The 21,163-nt window shown below is 41.6% G+C and overlaps 2 protein-coding genes across 7 annotated transcripts in view; both read right to left on the bottom strand.

Moving 5' to 3' along the window:
- Window positions 1-1,371: 1,371 nt before the first annotated feature.
- On the bottom strand, window positions 1,372-4,925 carry h3f3c (H3 histone, family 3C). The gene is made up of 4 exons (XM_026372042.1): window positions 4,774-4,925; window positions 3,518-3,661; window positions 2,911-3,064; window positions 1,372-2,778 (listed from the first exon to the last, which is right to left on the bottom strand). Exons 2-4 carry the CDS (start codon window positions 3,643-3,645, stop codon window positions 2,650-2,652), a joined length of 411 nt encoding a protein of 136 aa, XP_026227827.1. The 5' UTR covers window positions 3,646-3,661; window positions 4,774-4,925; the 3' UTR covers window positions 1,372-2,649.
- An 878-nt stretch (window positions 4,926-5,803) lies between these two features.
- The window catches only part of arhgap32b (Rho GTPase activating protein 32b), an 87,532-nt gene continuing 72,172 nt past the window's right edge, over window positions 5,804-21,163 (bottom strand). For all 6 annotated transcript variants that reach the window (XM_026372036.1, XM_026372037.1, XM_026372038.1 and 3 more), the window contains 12 exons: window positions 19,202-19,351; window positions 16,075-16,177; window positions 15,060-15,204; window positions 14,421-14,503; window positions 13,983-14,090; window positions 13,358-13,503; window positions 13,039-13,240; window positions 12,620-12,765; window positions 12,428-12,502; window positions 11,512-12,339; window positions 10,618-11,258; window positions 5,804-10,149 (listed from right to left, as the gene is read on the bottom strand). In XM_026372036.1, coding sequence (XP_026227821.1) covers window positions 7,912-10,149; window positions 10,618-11,258; window positions 11,512-12,339; window positions 12,428-12,502; window positions 12,620-12,765; window positions 13,039-13,240; window positions 13,358-13,503; window positions 13,983-14,090; window positions 14,421-14,503; window positions 15,060-15,204; window positions 16,075-16,177; window positions 19,202-19,351 — 4,865 coding nt within the window. In that variant the 3' untranslated portion in view covers window positions 5,804-7,911. The remainder of the gene's footprint in view (window positions 10,150-10,617; window positions 11,259-11,511; window positions 12,340-12,427; window positions 12,503-12,619; window positions 12,766-13,038; window positions 13,241-13,357; window positions 13,504-13,982; window positions 14,091-14,420; window positions 14,504-15,059; window positions 15,205-16,074; window positions 16,178-19,201; window positions 19,352-21,163) is intronic.

Raw genomic sequence — 21,163 nt, 5'->3', positions numbered from 1 at the left:
AGCACTGACCTAATCCCACTCTGTGCTCTGCTTAATCCCTCTGCCCTCCCTCTTCCTGGTGTGATTGGTTAATCCCTGCATCTCCGTGCCCTGATTGGTTAACCTCTCTTTGAGGGTGCAGTGCACTTGTAATCTTCCCCTTCAGCACAGAGAGTTTCAGACAGACATTTGTGCTGTAATCCCAGCGAGGAGCAGATGTGATGGGGGATGGACGGCGCCGAGCAGACCTTGAGGAAGGTGACCGCAGGAAAGCACAAACGCAAGAGTTTACAGCCGCTGCTTCCACAAATTTAGAATAGAAGAAGGAAATGAAGACGCACAGTCACTGGTTAGAAACCAGTGTTAGAGGTTTAAAACACAGAGGTTTGACAAGAGGCTACACAGAAAGTGATGGGAACTTTAAATGAAGTAACCACAAACTTTACTTGAACGATCAAAATCATGTGAATGAATGTACCTGTGAGAACAAATTAAAGGAGGAACAGGATTCATAGGATTGTGAAACTTCCTTCGTTAATAATTCCACTGGCTGCTCTACACCGTACTGTTCAAGGGCCAACAAGGGAAGAATAAGATATAAACTGGTCCTTTGGTTTGGATAGTTCAGAACTGAGTACACAGCTCTTAGTTACTGCGCTGCACCTGTTGCTACGACAGGTAGACTAGTAACAACAGGCTACAGGTGTTTAAATGTGAACCTGCTGATGCTTTTTATCAACTTCACAGGAAAATACACACTTGATTATTCATATTATACATAAATATTACCACTGATACTTTATTGATTGGTTTAATAATTTTGCTGTTGATGGTGAAATAAAACATTTGGAGCTTGCATTTCATTTGAACAACTCATTCCACAGTGTACCATTACAAACCAGTATAAGATCCAAGACATTACTGTGGAAAAAGTAAAAATACACAGCTCAGGGTAATGTTATTACTTATTATACTACTGAATTATTATTATTGATGCATTGACACATTATAAGCTTAGAAATAAATTGACTGCTGGTTGCGTTGTTTAAATCCATTTACACATTTTATGGTGTTGGGTGATTAAATCCAGTGTATCAATGAACTATATCATAAGAACTTAACTATAGCTGCTAAGAAATAAAGAATACAATATTTCTATTTTAAATGTAATGGAGTACAATCATAAAGTATCCAATAAATTAACATTTAATTTCACTACAAAAGCTTTATGTGAGGATGTGTTTTACTGACAGAATGAAATAAAATGTGCTATCGACCCCCATTTGGATTAATGCTAAGTTACTGTTTTATTACATAAAAGAGAAAAGGCTCAAGTGTTAAAAATTAGGTGTAGCACACTGCAGTTAAATAAATCCCACAGACAAGCATCAGTTTGTTTCAACACCTATTTATTACCACCATAATATGAGAAATTTGGAAAATACAAAGATCAGCTTATTTATACGTCTGAAAATTTTGAAGAATAAGAAAAATATAAAAGAAAACAAATATGAGGTTATATTGTGTATCACAAATTTTGAGAAAGGGACAGATTAAATTCTGAGATCTACAGAGTGCAGGAAACACACAGACCCTAAACATGCAGAGTGTAACTTTCTCTATAATGTCAATTTATACTGTTGTGACGAGTCTAATGCCTATCAGTGGTGACAGAGAGTGAGAAGTGTTATGCACGATGCCTGATCTACAGAGAACCACTGAATAGACGAAGAGGAGGTAAACCATCGTCCCCGTGTGGCTGCCATTAGAATAGAAGTTGCCTTGGAAAACAGAGAAGCCCTTCCTGATTTTCTATAGCAAATCAGATCACTGTAAAAAAAAAAAAAAAAAACGGATGACGATACTGACAATATCAATTGCTTTTTTTCTTATTTTAATCATTTTGGAAGTGGTGAAGGAAGAGATACTCATCCATGACTCGTGTGTAAAAAAAACATAGACACCATATCCACAAAGATAATCAATATTCTTAAGCAACCAAGAGATTCTTGTTTGTTGAGTACAAGTGGTTTGGAAGATCAGAAGCTCACAAATCCACACAAACAGATCAGCATCCCCTCCAGATGCTGATCACAGAGGTGAAGGAAGGGGCTGAAAAAGTACAGCGAGCTGTCTGCCTGCAGCTGCAGAGAGAGAGAGGGAGGTTGGGATGTAGAGGGACGGACTGGGTGGGAGGGCAGGAGAGAGCTCGGATGTGCTGAGGCCTCGGGACTAGTTTAAATAGCACCCTGCTGTGGAAGTTGCAGCTCCCCTTAAGCAGACTAGCCCCTCAGCCATGTCCCTCTGCTTTGGCTTTGTCTGCCACACAAACCACACCTGCTGGCCTCCAGGACAAGTTTGGGCTTCAAACCCAATGATGCATGTGTGAGTATGTGTGCACACGTGGGTCTGATCTTCTAAACTTTCTTTTACATGCACAGAAAGGTACCCTAAAACACTTGGTGAAGACAAAAAACTATGAGAGACCAGACTTCAACATATTTCTATCTCTTCATAATCAGGGTTACTCTAAAGTCTACCGAGAAGCTGGGCAGGCTGGGGGAGAGGGGGTGGGAATGGGTGGAGATGGGTGGATGAGCTAGATTCAAAGGAAGGAGAGCAGGCACGGGTACAGAAAAACAGGACAGAGGTTAACATTAGGGAGGCTGTCTAAGCACGCTCTCCACGGATGCGGCGTGCCAGCTGGATGTCTTTGGGCATGATGGTGACACGCTTGGCATGGATGGCGCACAGGTTAGTGTCCTCAAACAGACCCACCAGGTACGCCTCACTGGCCTCCTGCAGGGAGACGGAGGACCAACACATTAGCAAGAGAACAAAAGAAATACACTGGGTTTAGAGATTGAAAGCTACAATGTAGCTTTATGCACACACACGCACACGCACACACACACACACACACACACACACCTGCAAGGCTCCAATGGCGGCGCTCTGGAAACGCAGGTCAGTCTTAAAGTCCTGAGCGATCTCCCTCACCAGGCGCTGGAATGGCAGCTTACGAATCAGCAGCTCAGTGGACTTCTGGTACCGACGGATCTCTCTCAAAGCCACGGTACCGGGCCTGAAACACAAAACCAAGCTCGATACATTAAATCAACTGCTTTCTATGTCCAAGAATAACAAAATAGCTCCAGAGCAAAAAAATAAATAACAAAAACAAAAACAAAAAACACACTCATTCCCATTCTCCCATTATTACAGATAGTGATGAAGGAGATGAAGGGTTCATTAATTATGTTTCAAAGGAAAAGCTACTTTTACGAAACACCTAGTTTTGTCTGATCTGTGCAGTTTACCTCCTGTTGTTTTGCCATGTATGAATCACTCCAACTGTGGGCAAGCCGCTCCACAAATAGCACATTCATCTTTTCATACAACCCACGAACTAAACTGTAGTTTAATGCATGTTTTTCAGTTTTCAGTAAATCATGCTGCTGATGTACTATCCAACTGAAGATTTGATACATTTACATTTCATATCTTGATGAACAGTGGATGGGAATCCAGGTATTACCTGTAACGATGGGGTTTCTTGACACCACCGGTGGAGGGGGCGCTCTTTCGGGCAGCCTTGGTGGCCAGCTGCTTACGCGGAGCTTTTCCTCCAGTGGACTTACGAGCTGTCTGCTTGGTACGAGCCATTACGACAAAGTATCACCTAAAGGGAATATAAATTTAAAAGCATACATTAGATTGTTTATACTAAACTTGGTAACTCTTCTCCCTGGAGTGAACATGTTTAGGAAATGCTCCTTCTCCTCCTTTACTGCTCTGTGTATTAATAACTGTTAATATAGTCATTCCGTGTAATTTATTAAGAGTGTTAATATAGACAGGGTCACACACAAACACACATCTAAATGTAGCACTTTAATAATAAAAAATATGGAGCCCAAGTAAAAATAAAGTTTTATATTTTCCCCATTAGCTCCAACACCAAGTGTGTCTGGGGGCTCATATATAAAGTTTTGATGGAGCATGATATCAAATGCAGAAGTTTAGCTTTCTGTCTTTCCATTTCTGACCAAAAGATCTTCACGAGCAGCATTAAAGCCTCGTCTTGCAATCTGATTTTCATTTAGATGGTTGTAGAATTTCTTCGGCTTATTTAGCTGCAGGTCTTTGATGTTCAGTCGCCTGGGGAAAAAGATTTCCTCCAATTTGGCAGCGGCACAAACACACCGCGGCGGACCAATCCAGACACCGTAGGCTCCCGTTTAAACCAATCACATTGCTCCACAGGAAGTGGCTGTTAAATACACCAATCCGCTTTGCCTTTATCTCGCCAGAGGACCAATAACATTCAAGTCTGCCAGGATTCGGGGCGGGACAAATAGATTTTGTCCCGCCTCATACCGCAAGATTATGGCCGCAGACCAGAATGAACCTACAAACACACAGGCACCGAGCGGGACGCGAACTTTGACATTTCCCCACAAAAATACAAAACGTCTGTACACAACACTATTTACATAACGTGGGAGACAAGTGTAGCTCTCAAACACCGCCATGGTCGAGTGAAACAGTGCTCTATTAAAGCCAAGCAGCGACGGAGAAACCGCCACTGAAAGTGGAGCAGATATTTCGGCGGTGGGAGTCGCGAGCCGTTCTTCTCTCTGCCTGAGCACCGGGGCAGCTGCCTTTCCTCCTCACTCCAACGTCGAAATAACACGCTATCTCAGCACAAAAACAACTTTCTCTGACTCAGTTCTTCACAGAAGTGTAACTAGTTTTGTAAACTTTAGAAAGCATAAGAAAAAAAGAACTTACCGAGGGTGAATTTAACGCCTTTTCTTCGCGAGGATACAAGTGTGTTGTGCTTGTCTGGCAGTGTCAGATATTTACTATCTCTCACACAATGGAAGCAGAGAGCAGGAGTAAAATGGCGGCCGTGTCAATCATCTGTCTCCCATAATGCAACTGCCAATATTTGTAAACATTGTAACTTCCTCGGTTGTAACTTCGAGTTTAGTTTCAAACGTCGTGTGCGATAACGTTGTCATTTTAAACTACGCTACTGTTACACAATTATTTTATGCCAGGCACATGACTGTTGCAGTTTTTTGTCTTGATTGTTTAATTTCTGGCAGTTTCACTAATTTATACAAATTCCAGTACAAGTAAGGGAGCACAAATAGAGATGTAAACTACAGATGAACACAAAGCGAACTCAGGAAAGATCACCAGCACTGTGTGCAGTTACATCTGAGTAAAAATGCAAGGTTATTCTCTAAATTGTAGTGGAGTAAAAGTAAGCTTTATATCAAATTGAATTACAATTGCAGTAGGAATTACAGTATATACAAGTACATGTATTTAACATTTCTGCATAAGTGCAGTATGTACAGTTTTGAGGTACTTTTACTTTATATGATAGGCAAAAAAAATCCAAGGCACTCTACCCAGCAGATCATATGGCAATGAAACATTAAAGTCATCTGATCCACATGAATGGATCAGTAAAATGGGCCATCCATCTAGGGGGCTACGTTTTTCTACTCCTATTGTTACTTAGTACCTAATTATACTGATGAAATATATTTAGTTTAATGATCAATATAAATTTCAGAGAAAAAAAAAATTAAATAGTAATTGATCAAAACATTAAGATCCAGTGGATTTTTTTCTTTTTTAAAGGTGTTCATATGTTGTTCTAAATTAGTAACATGGCTACTTTATTATATTATTTATTACAAAAATACTGTACAGTATTTCTTTTTATAAACAAATAGAAAAAAAAATGCTTATTTACCTGATTATATCATTCATGATATATTCATGTGCTAAAGTCTAATTTAATGTATACATACAAATTGATTTTTGAAAATTTGTTGTGATCACTGCTATATCAGATAGAATCTTAATTAATAAATGTAATCCTTAGTCTCGATTCAGCTAAAAAATATGTAATTAAGTGTACAAAAGTAGTTTTTCAAACTTTAAGCTTTGACTTAAACCTCGAACATTAAATGAAACGTGTTAATTTCTGTATCTGCATCATTATTGGAGCCACAGACCACACATAAGTCCATTGTTAGGTAATTTTATGAAGCACTGAGGACTAAAACTTATCTTCTTAGAATGGAGTAATGTGTACACATACATATTCTAGTCTGTGTCTGACATGTAAGCTGGAACATGGAAACTCTAAACCTTAATACTTCATTTTCACCATAAGAGAATCCATGGTTGCAAATGTTTCTACCAGCAGACTCTTCCTTCCTTTTTCATTTTTAATTACATCAGCAAACTAGTTAGGAGATAAAAGTATCCGCATTGAAAGGAAAAACCTTGGTAGCTTTGGAGCTGGAGGTTCCAGTGTTGTGCTTAATGACGACAACACGTTTATGTCTGGTATAGAGGCCTTTGTGGCTCAAAAGGAACTGTCTGACTGAACCAAGAAGACGTGGATAAGAAACATCACACAGATATGAAGAAGACGAAAATTACTTAGCTACTCCTGAACAGTTTTATTTCATATCTAACTTTAGATACCTCTAATTTGAGACAAGAGTGTTTTCACATTCAAGTACACATTGCCTTACTTGGACAGCCCATATGAAAAGGTAGAGGCTTTAGATAAGGCAAGAGGAGCAAAACCTGCAAGCGATATAGAAGTCAAACAGTTACAGAGTACAACCTGGATTTAGACATATCGGAAACATATTGTTGTATTGTAACAACGAGCAGGGCAAGTAGTATAATACCAGATGAATGTACTATACATTGATTTCCAGCCTGAAAGAAATGTCCCCATACCTCCCTCACTGTTTGAAATTCAGAACCAGGGAGGTGATAGAAAAACACAACCTGTCAACCCTGACCTGTCAAGAATCAAAGATGATCCTACATTTAAATATCACAATCTTTGTGCACTATGACAATGGGCTTGGACAACCAACAAAATTTAAGGCTCATCATTGAGTGGTTCTTTCTCTCCCTCCACAAAACAGCAGCAATGTGTTGTTTACCACACTGGTTTGAAAGGACAATGTTTTCAGCTTTATTCAGTTACTCTGGATCATGAACACATTGTGAATGTAATTTGGGAAACAAAAATTAAAAAATTAAAAGAACCTCTTACATATCTAGACCTACAACAGGAATTCATCCATCTTCCTCTCTTTGTCCTGTTATGTGCAACAACTGCATCAGCTCATTTGGTCCCACTTCTTCTGTACCAAAACAATCCATTAGAAATCATTTAAAACTGTAATAGGGTTACAGAAAAATGGCACAGTCACAGAGAAAAATAAGGACACTGATTACTACATTAACTCAAAAAACAAAACAAAACAATCCACTGCAGGTCCCTGTTAAACCTCACACTCAGCTGGATTCTTCATGACAGACACTGTATTGCCTGCTTGTCTGCATATTAGAGGAGGGAGGGCTGATGACCTACATGTATCCTCCGTCAATAATTTGTGCTGTAACATCCAGAAAGATCGCAAGGGATAGTAAAGTACACAGAACTGTTCTGTAAGAGATAGACAGTGCATGCATTTCTAAAATGCAAACCTAAATCCCAGTTGATGCCTACACCCAGCGCCACACCTAAAAAAACAAAAAACAATATTTCTTTTACTAGTGATTCTGTATATATATATTGAATATATATATATTTTACATTTTTGTGGTTCCTGCGAAAAGTACCGTACCTCTTTAATATCATATACATTTATGACAGGATACTGCCTCAGTCAATCACAATAATATGACCTCTTGGACAATAATTTTAGGTACATTCAGGACTTTATGCAAAAAGTCTTACAATTTTCTTTGAGACTCATTAAAAATACAGAGGAGCAAAAATACTGGTGATATGACAGTCCACTGTCCTGCAGAGGCTGCTCAACAGAGTCTTTCTACAACACAGCTAAAGATAATTTCACACACTTAAATGCTTCATTCTGTACGTAGTTCCGTCTCTGGCCTCTGCATGGCGAGGTCAGTCTGGATAAAGGCTCCTTGGCCCAGTGCTGTGGAGTATGCTCTGTTGCTCTGGCTCACTGTGAATCCTGGGGTGGGATAGGAGCCTGAGCCTCCACGTTTTTGAACAGGGGCCTGAGGCTGAGGTACTGGGTGGTAATCATCCAAGTTATCATAGTGGGACTGCACGGTTTTAGTGCTCTGTTTCTGATGCGAGTAGTCTCTGTCTAGGTCAAGTTTGCCCTGGTTGTAGTGCTGCTGCTCTCGGACGCTGTGTGATCGCTCCGGTTTAGAGCGGGTGTTTTGTTCCCTGGGAGCTGATGGCTGCTCATCTGCACCATGGTAGCCGCTTGATGTTTTCAGTTTATTCTGATGGTGATCAGAATCAGGACAATCGTACCGTGGTTGAAAGTTCCTCTTGTTCGAATACTCCTGCTGCCAGTGTTTAGACCTGCTTCCGTCTCCACCTACCTTGTCATCTCCAGTCTCGTACTTGGCCTCGGGTCGGCCACTCTCAAGCTGATGGGAGAGACTGTGGCTCAGCGTAGTGGGAAGGGAGTGAGAGGATTGGCATTTTTTGGAAGTGCTTTGCTTTGCAAATCCATCCGACTTGTCACTTACTACACTGCCCTGGAGATGCTTGTCAGTCTCCATGTACATGATGACATCGGGGTCTGATACCATGTGTCTAGGGAGGTAGCGCCCATCTTTGCCCTCGGTTGCTATCAGAACAGCTTTACCTGGGTCAGATTTACTGCGCAGGTGTAGGGTTTCATAGCCCGATATATCTGCTGGTGCAAACAAGCCGACGTTGTCATACTGAGAGAGGACAGGGCCTTTAATTTTCTGTCTGGCCCTGCTCTCCCTGCGGATGGAGTGAATGCGGAGCCTTTCTGCCTCCTCAGAGTCCCAAGCAAGGTAAGCAGCAGCAGCTTCCTTTGTCCCATGGCTAGGGGGCATGTCCCTGCTCACAAAGCTGTGCTCCTTCCCAGGTGGGAGAACATGGCGGGCAAGGTAATGGTACCCAGTTGCCTTTCCACCAGATCGACCAGCAATCACTCCTGGATCTCGGTTTCCATAAGTGTGTAAGTGCCGAACTCGAATGGATCCATAGGGGTCAATGTCATAGTAAGAAGCCTCCAAAGGGCTTGAACCGGAGTACGGACTGTAGCGATACTGGACCCGTCCATTCTCAAAGTAAGGCTGCAGCTGAGTGACATGGTAGTCGGCTTGTGAGGACTGCTGCGGGGGCTGCTGGTAGGCTTTGCACTGATAAACAGGCCTGTGGTAGAAGAACAAGTCGTCATCAGGAGGAACTTCAGTCCTCTGGATTGGCACTGAGCGTATAGTGGAAGGAACATGGAGCGAGTGTACTCTACGGATGGTGGGATAGCCATGGGTCCTATCATGGCTGTAACCCTGATGCCCTGGACCTGGGGACATGTACACACTCCGGGGGTTTCCTCTGGACTTTATGGAGTGGTGGTAGGACCTAGGGCCTAAAGTGCTGTATCTGTTGTCTACTCGGGCACTGTAAGGTATCTGTGGCTCAGACTTGGATACAAAGGAGAGGTGTGGGGGGACGCTGTCTGGCCGATAGTGGTGTGGTATGGACTGTGGACCTACAGGGACGGGCCTTTGGTGGTAGTATGCAGCTCCTGGAGGTTCAATTAAAACTGGCTCTCCTTTAGCATGGTATGGGTAGGGTGGCTGGTGCGTGGAAGATTTACGAGGAGAAAGGGGATGGTGAGGCAGAGTATCCTCCAGATGGCAAGGTTCGGAGTCCTCACCCAGCATATGATAGGAGGCTTCACTTTGGCTGAGTGCTGCAGTGGCTAGTTTGCTCTCAATGGTGCGAACAGGAGGGGCTGGGGGTTTTGGTGTGTATGAGTCGTAGTGCTTTGCAGACTCTGTGCAGGGCTGTACCGGCTTAATGGCCTCCCAAGGCTTTTCAACAGGCTCAACAGATGTGGGGGCCACTCTTGCGCTGGCCTTTGAGAGCATCTGAGTTTGGGGTTGGAAGTTGGGTGTATGAGACTGAATGTGACACTGTGGCTGCTGCTGAGACTGGGTCTGAGGTTGGCCCTGATGCTGAGTTTGTGTTTGATGTTGGGGCAACGAGACAGTCTGCTTTTGGGGCTTTTGGACTGTTGGAGGCAGCTGTTCTGATGGTTTTGGAAGAATGGGGGACAGAACAGTCTCTTCTGGTTTGACCTAAGAAAAACAACAGAATATACATGTTTTTAATAATGAAAGTACATGTTAGTAGTGTTATCATAACCCCTTACACACCTCAGATAGATGCTGTCCAGTGTGGTTACAGTTCTACTACAACAGCATAATGATATTCATTCTGAATGTCTGTTGTAACTTTCTGCCTTTTTTAAAAGGCATATTTTAAAATCCAAGAAAGCAGTGAATATTAAAAACTTCACAGTTAAGAGGACTTGTAAATACAACTTAAAATACACTGAAGATATTAGTGATATTAAATATACAGGTGACACTATTTAAAATATGACATAATAAAGCCTTAAAACTTGACATTTCCACTCTTTATGTGAACAGTCTCCTTCTTGCAGCCTCATATTACAGCCTCATCTAATTCTCTGCCAGAAAGTGCATTTCCATAAATATTGCTTTTGCTGCAGGAATAATCAGTATATAGAATCCAACACTTACCTCAGTGATAGGCTGTGATAAAACTCCAGAGTCTTTACAGCTGCCACTGGGGGTGGTGGCTGGAGTGGTGCTGGAAGAGCTACAATAGAGTGAAACCTGTGTGGCAACAGCCTGTTGCCTTTCTGGACTTTTCCTGGTTGGAAATGTCTGACTGGCTGAAGTGGAAAGCATAGACTTGTGAAGAGGAGTGGCAGGTGGGGAGGACTCTGTGTCCAACTGTGTTCCAGGTATACTTGTAGAGGACTTGGCACTGTCTAATGGCTTTGTAATTGTGCTGGTTAATCCTAGATGCTGCAGTTTGACTTGAGCACTGGAAGGCAAAGGATAAGATGAGGCTGTGATGACAGTACTGTTTGGTGGCGGAGAACCTCCTCTTTCTGCTCCCTCTTTGGATGAATGTTGGACCACTGAATGCGGCAGGTCCTGGATGTTAGAGGCCTCCAGTGACTGAGGAGGGGACCCTGGTGTTGGTAGTTCAAAGGACTGGGACTGGATAGACACCTGCTGGGCAGACTCGGTGAGGGCCAGAGCCAACATACGGGCAGCATTTTTAGGTGGGGGAGGAGGAGGGGCGGCAGCGGGAGCTGTACATTTGAGGGAACGAGGGGCAAGGTCCTTTGAAGAGTCCAGATCTATGAGTCCTAGCAGGGACACAAAAACACAAGGAATCTATACGTAAAGAATGAAATAGAAAGGGAGCAGTAGGTGAAGTAAAGAAGTGACAGCAGGCAGGTATGTTTTTTGGCGGTTTAAGAGTGGGAAAGTGGGCAAAGGTTAAGCTCAGGAAACACAAACATTTATTTGACAATGAGTCCACAATTTCATCGTTTATAAACATAGCTAAAAACAACAAAAAAAGTTGTAACTTAAAAGAAGTCACTCTCTGCCCCTTACCTTGATGCTCTTGGCTGCTGGCAGCTGGTACCTGCTGTACACCGTCCTCTCCCTTCAGCTCTCGACTATCCACACTGTCAAAGACTGCCAGCTTCGAGTGCAACTCCATTTGGAACGCCTCACTTAGTGACGGCTCGGCTACCCTTAGCAGCACACTGCCCATCAGAGGAGGGCTGTCCTTGGGTATTAAAGGAGGCGATAATGGCTGTGGTGGTACAGCCTGTCCAGCTGTATTCTTGTCAGACGTTTCAGTAGAGAAAAGCTCTGAAGTGGCAAAAGGTGTCAAACTAGTAGTCTTTCCACATTTAATAGGTGACACAGCCTGTGTGGGTTTATCAGTGTAAGAATAGGAAGTGGTCAGTTTCTTGCTTTCTGTATTCTCTCCAGCAGCCAGGCTAAAGTCTGACAAGTGGGAGGTCAAGCTGCCCAGGAAGGAGGCAGAGATGAGGTCAGAACCATTGGTTTTGCCACACATGCTGCTGGGGCTCCTCTTTATTGTGGAGCCCTCTGCCCCAGCTGGTGAGTCATTTAAGGGGAAGGCATAAGCGGTGTCTGGGAGGCTGCATTGGAAAGACATTGGGTCAAAGTCCAAAGAGGCCATACCAATGTCTGGTGGGCTGAGGTCCACATCTTCCCCTGCTGAACGCGGAGGTGAGATAAGAGCGGGCACACAGATGGGCCCATCATCTCCATCACTGTCCTCTGTGGCGTCCAGGTTGTCGTAGGAGTTGCAGTGCTGCCGGCTATCCAAAAGCTCGCCATTAAAGGACGCTGAGAGGGCGTCACTGCTGGAACGTGGTCTCCGAGGACGGTACACCTTGGACTCTCCTGAAAAAGGAGCAAAATAAAATAATGAACAATTACTTTTAAAAGGACCAGTTTGAGTTCTGTTAAAATGATTGACAAAAATGATTACCTTCCACATTATGCAGGGAACTCAGTGACTCCTCACTTTTGGCTGATCTTAATGTTGCTGTGTCTCCTCTGCCTCCTAAAACATAATAAGTAACCAGTCTCAATATTTAGCCTTGTTTAGTCATCGAGTCTTTCTCACTGCACAATTGTAACTTTTTAAAGTTTTCACTTCACTTGTGGAGGAAAGACTTACCAGCAAGAGCCATAGCTTTTAGTTCATTAGGTTCACTGGGATTGCGGTGCAGCTTGCGTTTGGACATGGACGAAGACTTGCCCAGATTGAAAAAGGAACGCCAACTACCGACAGGAGACTTCTTGGATTTAATAGGAGGTCTCTTCCTAGGATTATAAAAAAATATGGCAGACAATTGTTTAGTTAACTTACATAGAAATTTAAAGAAAATCTAAAAAGAGATCTTATGCTGGAGCAAATTAAGTATTCATGCAGTCTTAGCAGCAACCAGCAGAGGGAGGCACATTCCTGTAATATTACTTAAGTCAAGGATTTTTATGTCAGAGCCTACATCTGTCTGTGTTAATTAACATTTTATAATAATTAGTCTAAAGACGCTCCGTCATTGAATCACATCACAATAAAAGGAATTAACAAACCTCTCAGTGGGAAACTCGATGACTGTGTGGAATTTTCCCTGCAGAGCAGCTGGACCTTCGCCCACCTCAATGTACTTGCTGTCTTCAGTGACTGGAGAATTGATCTGAGCCTGAGTCCTGGCCTGGGCCTCCTCCAGACTCAGAAGTTTAGTGGAAGGCGATGAAACCAGCAGGGACTTGGGCCGTGACAATGAGTTGTGACCTAGTGGTGTGGAAGCAGGACAAGTTCAGCAATGCATGACAATGTAAAAGGGCAGGGCATAATGGAATGGCCATTTGTGCAGGACTATGTCACTGTCTATCTGATATCTGTAGGTACCTGCTCCCTCTCGTATTAGCGTGCTGAGTTTAGTGCTAAAGAGAACATCAACGTGGTTGAGGATAAACTCCACTACCACTGATTGGATTCTGACTTCCATGAAGGCTGCTGTGCCGCTGAAGCATGCAGATTCAATCTGTTTTGACCTGGGACAACAATGGAAAAAAGGTTAGGGAAGAAGTTAATTTGCATTTAATAGTAAAATCAACTTAAAAACATCTGCAAGTACTCCGTCAATTTTGGATCAGTTTTGTGAGGATTCCATTTGATTAAGTGATCTGATTTAAATTATATAATCTGTGTAAAATTACTTTAAATTGTGCTTGCAGCATTTGGTGTTGTGTATGTCCTCTCCGAGTCCTTTAAAGCTGCAGAGAGTACATTATCAATGATTTACACCTGAAAGATTTGTCTTACGTGCTGTATGAATTTGTGTGGAATCCCCCCAAAAACTAATTACATATACTCAGGAGGATTAGAAATGTCTTGAGATAAGATACTCTATTATTTAAAAAGAATCACTGAAATAACTAATACCAGCAAGCTAATAGAAGTCTACAGTCATTCAAGACAGTCATCATGATTTACTTTGTGTTTACCACAATGAAAAATGATGGTATCTCACCTCAGCAGGTTGGGGGCCCAGACGATGGCTAGGTTCTTGCTGTGCATGTTGGTGATGTAGCTGAACGCTGCCAGGCGGGAAAGGTGTCTCATGAGGAACTCCAGGGTCCTTAAAATCAAGTATTCATTTATTTAGATTTAATCGGCTACCTCTAGTGATGTGCAGACTAATAGCTATGATAGAGTTCAACTTCAGAGCATCAATATTTCACTATATGTGCTCAAATCCCTGTATAATGCCACTTGTAAATTTGTATTTATATGCTTTCACAAAATTCAGTTCATCGTCACCACAGTAAAGGTCAGATTTGATTGATCAGATTGATTCCACTCTGTGCAGTGTGGTGTTGCAAAACCCCTTGATTTGACCACTAAGACGCAGATGCACAACAGCAGTTCCTAAGCCTGCCAAAGTGGGGCAGTGTGCCACCACACTGACCTGTAATGCGGCGGAGGAAGCTGTTGGATGACATCATGAATTTTGATGAGTCGTTCTTCGTCCGTTGCTGCTGATACAGCCTCCTTCAGAGTCAAAACAAAGTGAGAGATGAGGGAGATAAACAGTAGGATGTATCAGTGTATCAACACTAAAGCTCATTCATTTGCCATCACAGATTCATACCGCTGCGTTAACCACAGAGGGGACATCAGTCTGCAGAGAGAACCACCTCCGCCCCCCAGCTGCCATAACAACCAGCAAACATTTACTTTATCCTCAGGGATAGCTCTAGTGTGCTTGGAGAAGGTTTTTCTTCCAAGTCACACAGAGAGTGGTTTGCTGTGCTTGTAATGACAGGGTGTGTCAAGTGCAATGCCATTATTTTAGGGGTGTCAGTGACTCATAGCTAAGATAAATTTAAGGAATTCCTACAAGATAATTCTAAGAAATTTACTTTTAGAAATAAAGCACAACTTTGAAATCAAAACTGGCATCCACGCCTAATACCCGTCCCTTTGGGGAATCTGTAAGCACAGCCTAAATAATTAAGAGGTGTAACACTTAGCAGACTTGTATCCACACATCAGTGTCAGAAGTCAGTGTGTGAGGAGAAGCAACTTTTGCCAGGGCTTTGCTTACCGAGAATTTCTCATAGAGCTGGTAGGTGAGCAGGGGGTTGGGCAGCTCTCTGAAGTAGAGCTTACACAGCGAACCAACGCAATGGATGTCCTGGATGTAAACATCTTTGGTCAGGTCAGGGATCTGTTCAGAGTCAAACTCATGCCTGATGAAAAGACAAACTCAGGTGACTTTAACTAAAGAGAAAAAGTACATCAACAAATAACTGCTGTAAGTTTGATGGAGGGATACAAGACTAGAAAAAAGTTGTGTGGTGTTTTCCACTAGTTTTATATAATCAAAGATGTTCATTTTCAAAGTTAACTAAAGGTAAAATAAATGAAGCAAATGCATAAATAGTGTAATATATAAAGGCTGTACAGTGTTAATGTGTGTACAGTACAGTGTGTGTTGATGGTTCTACATGAATGCAATATATTTAATCACTAATAAATATAATAAACATATTGCATTCATGTGGATGTCAGCAGTTGGTGCTTTCCTGTTTCTCACAAAACAGATGGAAATGTGGCCTACAGTTCTATATGCTTTAACAACTCTGATATATTACATTTTCACTGAACTGTGACTGTAATTAGACTCTATTTAAAGTTTACTGCTGTGAGCTGACACTAATAATAGTAGGTGAGAGCGCAACTGTTCTCATCTCTCATCTTGATTTTGACAGGACGTCCCTTAGTGATTTTATGCAAGCACAGACTACTTTCACAAACTTCAGCAGGGCAGAACCTACCAACAATTACTACTAAAATGCCCCAAACACACTATGGTGTTTTATCAGGCACAACTGATGTATGGGTATGACAGCATTAGCTAGTAAAAACTGTCAATTGAAACACTTAATGTCATCATAGTTTTTCTTTTACAGATAGAATAATCTTTGGTGGAATTTTTAAATGTAAATGGCTATTAGATGCAAAGGAGAGCTTCAACAGCAAAAGGTAATTTCTGTGGAAGCAGCAGGCAACAATTCTGATAAACACTGGACTCGAACATTGTTCTAAACTGTACCTACCGCAATTTCTGGATATTTGAGGCGATCCCAGAGAGGCGGTAGATGCCGTCCACCACGCCGTGTTTCTCGATGAATTCGGTGCAGCTCTTGAGGACTTGGGGCACTGTGAATAGAAAAACAGTGTCATCACCCAACACATCTCTTTCAGTCAATATTTATCTAGTTTTTAGTAAGTGCCATGGGGTCAACAATAGGGTGGCTCTCCTTTTTGAAGTGTGCGTAGAATGTGGTCATGCTTAAGTTCAGGGGCTTTTTGGACAAGAAGCTCCAGGCAAGAAATACTCTCCTGCCCACTGTGCTCTGAAAGCAAACGTCTTGTGGTCTCCTCACATCACCTCAAAAGATCCCAGGCAAAACCTTTCGGCTCAGTGGTTCTACAATGGTGGAATGACTGATCCACCTGTGCACGCTCAGCGTCTCTATCAATTTTGAAAAACCTGCTGAAAACAGAACTCTTCTGAAACTTTCTCTGCACTTAAAACCTTATTAAACAAATAGAAAACAAAAAAACAACTTATACCCCATGTAACTGAAGCAGCTCCTCCTACAGCACGTTATAGTTTTTCTCCTTGGCTTAGATATTTTGCTTGCTTGCATGTAAATGAATAACTTTCTTGTGCTTTTGGAGAGAAGAACCTTAGGGTGGGAAATATTTCAACCTTATAAAGTGGAAACATATCTCTTCAAGAGCTTCAAAAATATTCAGTTCATTTGGTGCTGTTGGCTGGCATTTAACCCTGTCTCTACATTGTTGCAGTTTTTTTTGGATGAAGCACATTGTGAGATAACATGTTGTCTGTGAGTGAGGCAGAAAATCACATATGCTCAGTTTCAGAGAACAATAGCAATGATTGTGTGTTACAGATGGACAGACAGAAAAGGAAAACCCACAGATAAACACAGCTTCTTCATTCTGCTTCAGCAACCATGAATCATACAGACATGTTATTTATCTGTGGGTATGTGTGCATATGAAAGATAAGGATGGTAGCTATGTGTCTAAGGAGGTTCTCGGGCCTTCCGCAGCTCACATCACTCAGATGATGACAGAAACTGGGATTCTCAGAGAAACAGCTGTTCACATGTATTTCATACACAGCCAAAGAAAAAACAATGCAAGATTTGAGGAAACTAGTTGACATTTTGAAACACGGAGAAAGAGAGCAAGATGAATAAATCATGTAAAAGGTTTGTTATGAGGTTTACTTATGACAAAGATACATAACATGTGTCTGAATGTGGAAAAGGTGGCATGTGGAAGTTATTCACTATCAAAGCACAAGCCTGACATTGTTTTTGACCCAGGCTTTGGAGAGAGAAGAAAATCACTGACATGACAGTTCTGACCTCCATTGCTTGGATGAGAAACGGCTGTGTGGAGGAGCTGCATACTGTAATAAGAAGCAATGTATCATTTAAGGCCACTGATAACTATATTTTCAAAATATAACGTCACCATGTAACATCATCAAGAGGCCTCTTGGCCAAAGTATATGCAGGTTAACTAGTGATGTTGCTCTGGGTCTGCATCTGCCTTGAACCTGGATCCATGTATATAGCAGCAGAGTTTCTGTACTCACAATACATAACTATTAAGAGTGTTTCTCCTGTTATCTTTTATTTTGTGATGCAGAACGCTGAACACTGATCTGTGACCAGAAGCTTTTCCCATGGGCGGAACTCAGTATAATCTATCTGAGCTAATGCTATGGTAATGGCTGGTAAAAGGAGAACCACAGAATATGAAACGCTGACATAAACTGCATGGGTTTTCAAGGTAATGACAACAGGGACTGATATTAAGTTACTGACAAGGCTCAGCAGCGGAGTAACATCATTACAGTGGTTAAGAGTTGATATTACAGTGTAATCAGGACACCATTATCCTTTTGGTCTGTCACTGAGACCTTCACATCAACTCACCTGCCACACACAGAGCTGCTGAGAGCTCTGAAAATCAATGTGGCTGCAGCAGTGTAGGTATGGACTTTAGTCAGGCAAAATAAATAAATAAATAAAACACATTTTTCTTTTTTAAATTTTTGCAGTATAGCATGCAACATGGAATGCCTTTTTATGCCGGACAGATTTGTTTTTCAAGTGGAGTATGTGTTTTTATTTAGGTGTTATTAGGGTGTAGTTTACTCCTCTTGATTGGTGACCTGCATTTATTGCAATATGGTTCAGTATGCACATATAATACCAGCTTCAGGATTGGACAGGTGAGAGTGTGGACAAGGAAGGATGGAGAGCGGGGGGAGAACCAGCAACCACAACAACTAACTAACTAACTAAATATAGTAATATATAACTAATAAAATATAATAATAAACCATTAATTAAAAAGAAAGAAAATAAATAATAAATAAATAGTAATAATTTAATACACAATAATCACAACAAACAACCAATAATAGCATTAGTAATGATATTAATGAAAATATTGCAATTATAATCGCACAGTGCAGGCACAGCTGGTGTTTACATACAGTGTGTGGGGAACATTAGTTGTGATGTGGAGTGTGATGAAGTTCAACTGAAAATCATTAACTCATAAGTCAGAATAGAGAAGGCAGCGGGCATGTTTGGGTGGAAACGTTTCTCCAATAAAATATGAATCACCATGTCACTGGTATATGTTAAACATGAATTTAATTGGAATTTGAGCCTTAATTATTATGATGGCAAAGAATCCAACAAACTTCATCACTTCTAAATAAATACAGTCAATTTTCAAAAAAAGGGCTTGTATACACATAACGATCAAGTAAAACAATAGCCAGTGGGACTATTTCTTGTCAAGGTGCAGCCACTTCCTTAAGCGTTATCACTGAAGTTTCCAGGCAACCAGCAGAGACTCTGCACCTGACCAACGAACAACCTATAAAACTAGAGCTGGGTTTTTGTATGAACTGAACAAAGAGACAGTTTATTTATAACTGGTGAGCCTTAAGAGCTGGTGGGCAGATTTAGTTGCTTTTACATTGGGCCTTTATACTAAGCTAAGCTGCTACTCGACACAACTAGTTAATGAAAACATTATTCCTGCTAGAATGAGAGCACAGCACAGCATTGAGGTGCTAAGTACTACTACCTAAAGGCGTGTCTGCATCTATGCATTTCTTACCATCATGTCCTGAGTTGAGCAGGTGCTCTCCCAGGTCGCACCCAAACACCCTCTCCCGGAGGATGCCCCTCTGCTTCAGCTTCTGTTTGGTGGGCCTGGACTTCATGAAGGACCGCAAGAAGGTGATCAGCTTCCCGTGCTTCTTAGATACTGGGGAGTGATGAAAAGGAAGACACATCTTAGATCCCTTACACAAATGTTTACTACATTACAGTGAGTGTGGGCTGGACACTAGCTCAGTCACACAAGCGCTATCCATGCACTAAGATGAAACTCCTTAAAAGCTGCTCAAGGTTGTCCCCATTGTGAATTTTAGCTTCATTCTAATGCAAACCCTTCTTTTATCCATGTGTAGTTTCCTTGAAGCCAAAGCTTCATTGTTAAATACCACCTCCCAGGCAACTACACAGGAATCCTCCACAACTAATACCAGTATCCTTCATTCCTCTTCAAAGCAAGACAAAAAAAAAAAAAAAAAAAAAAGAGGAACAGACGTGCTTAAAAAGGCCAGCCTGCATTATTCAGATACAATTTCTGGGAAAGGGTTATAAGCTTCTTAAGCTACACACTAGTTGTTTTCTCTGCTTTATAGTGATGTGGACAGGCTATCAAGTGAATCAGACAAACAACCTGCATTTGTTCAAGGCAGGAACAAGGAACAATGACCTCTACTCTAGACATCTGTTCAAAAAAAAAAAAAAAAGTTCAGTGAAAACCAGTTAGCCACTGGTGAGATGACAGCAGCAGCAGCAGTGTTTTTCCACTCTGGGGTCAGTTTTCTAGACTCAACTCTGACGCAGATGAAGTGAACTTCAGGAAATTATAGATTTTCCATTTTGTTGGATCACCTGGTTTAACCAAGTAAAGACACTAGAATATTTTCTGATCAAAAAGAACAGAATACTGACAGCCGATCAGTCAAATAACTGAAAGAGGGATCTACGCAGGCACTGCTGGTCTCAGAAGATGATCAAACAGAGCACATTAATTATGAGGTTAAAAATTATTATTTCCCCATTTTCCCAAGCACTTACTAATACCAGATAAACTTTTTAATATTTCTTGTGGCATCAGTTGCCCGTTTTCTCTTCAAACCATAACTGTACTAAGACATCTCAAGAACTCAAACAATGTTTCCCAATCCTCTCTCATATTTTCGGTCTCTGTTCTCTTGTCGGTGTCAGCAGTCCACTCTCGGCACCTGTCACTGCTTCGGTGAAGACATTCTCAACTCGGATCACACCTTTCTGCCCTTCATACCAACTTTGACCATCAATTTTACTCTTCCCACTTTTCTGTCACTCTGCTTTCCTCCACAGTACAACTATCATTCCTAAATCTATTAAAGAGTGCAAAGCACCCTCGTAGCCCATGGTTCACAGCCCTGAAATCTGAAACCTTTAAAATGACAGTGGAGACTGTCTCACTTGAGAAAAAAATGAAACGACAACCCAGGAGCACTAGCTGAAGGTTTACTTCCAATCACAGTATTAAAACATCCATTACCCAATCTACTTGTGACCATTGTGTTCTTTCAGCCACACAACATCTGGGACCTCACTAAGCCCATTAAGACACCGTGATTACCCCAGCATCTCCTGTCTGAGTTGTTCTTGGTTGAAGTGGAAAAACTGCTGTGTCACATTGTTTTTTTATTTATATTTCGGGGCAGATTCCTTTCACTCATCATGAACACAATCACACACTTCCACTCCTTTCATGTATTTAACACACTTAAAGCCGAATTCATTTTACCTGGTGTACAGGCTGCTGAATGATGACAGTGTTTATGATCCAATCAAATAGTAATCTGTTTGATGCCAAGTTGAGCTCTATGCTTGCAAAGTAGGCCGCTGCTTTCAAAAGGTAATCTACAGGAACTAAACAAGCTGAAAAGCTTAGGCTGCACTCTGTGTTAATATAATAACACAACAAAAGTGTGAAGCCTGTTCTTTTACCGAT

The sequence above is a fragment of the Anabas testudineus genome, chromosome 14 (genome assembly GCF_900324465.2).
Source record: "Anabas testudineus chromosome 14, fAnaTes1.2, whole genome shotgun sequence".
NCBI lineage: Eukaryota > Metazoa > Chordata > Actinopteri > Anabantiformes > Anabantidae > Anabas > Anabas testudineus.
This window is presented reverse-complemented; position numbering and strand designations above follow the sequence as displayed.

What these genes read in the sequence shown, in the direction of transcription:
- h3f3c (XM_026372042.1), bottom strand. Translation starts at nt 3,645, where the DNA reads ATGGCTCGTACCAAGCAGACAGCTCGTAAGTCCACTGGAGGAAAAGCT. An exon ending in AAGAAACCCCATCGTTACAG is followed by an intron (nt 3,065 to 3,517) that starts GTAATACCTGGA and finishes TTTGTGTTTCAG; the next exon opens with GCCCGGTACCGTGGCTTTGA. An exon ending in CCGCCATTGGAGCCTTGCAG is followed by an intron (nt 2,779 to 2,910) that starts GTGTGTGTGTGT and finishes GTCTCCCTGCAG; the next exon opens with GAGGCCAGTGAGGCGTACCT.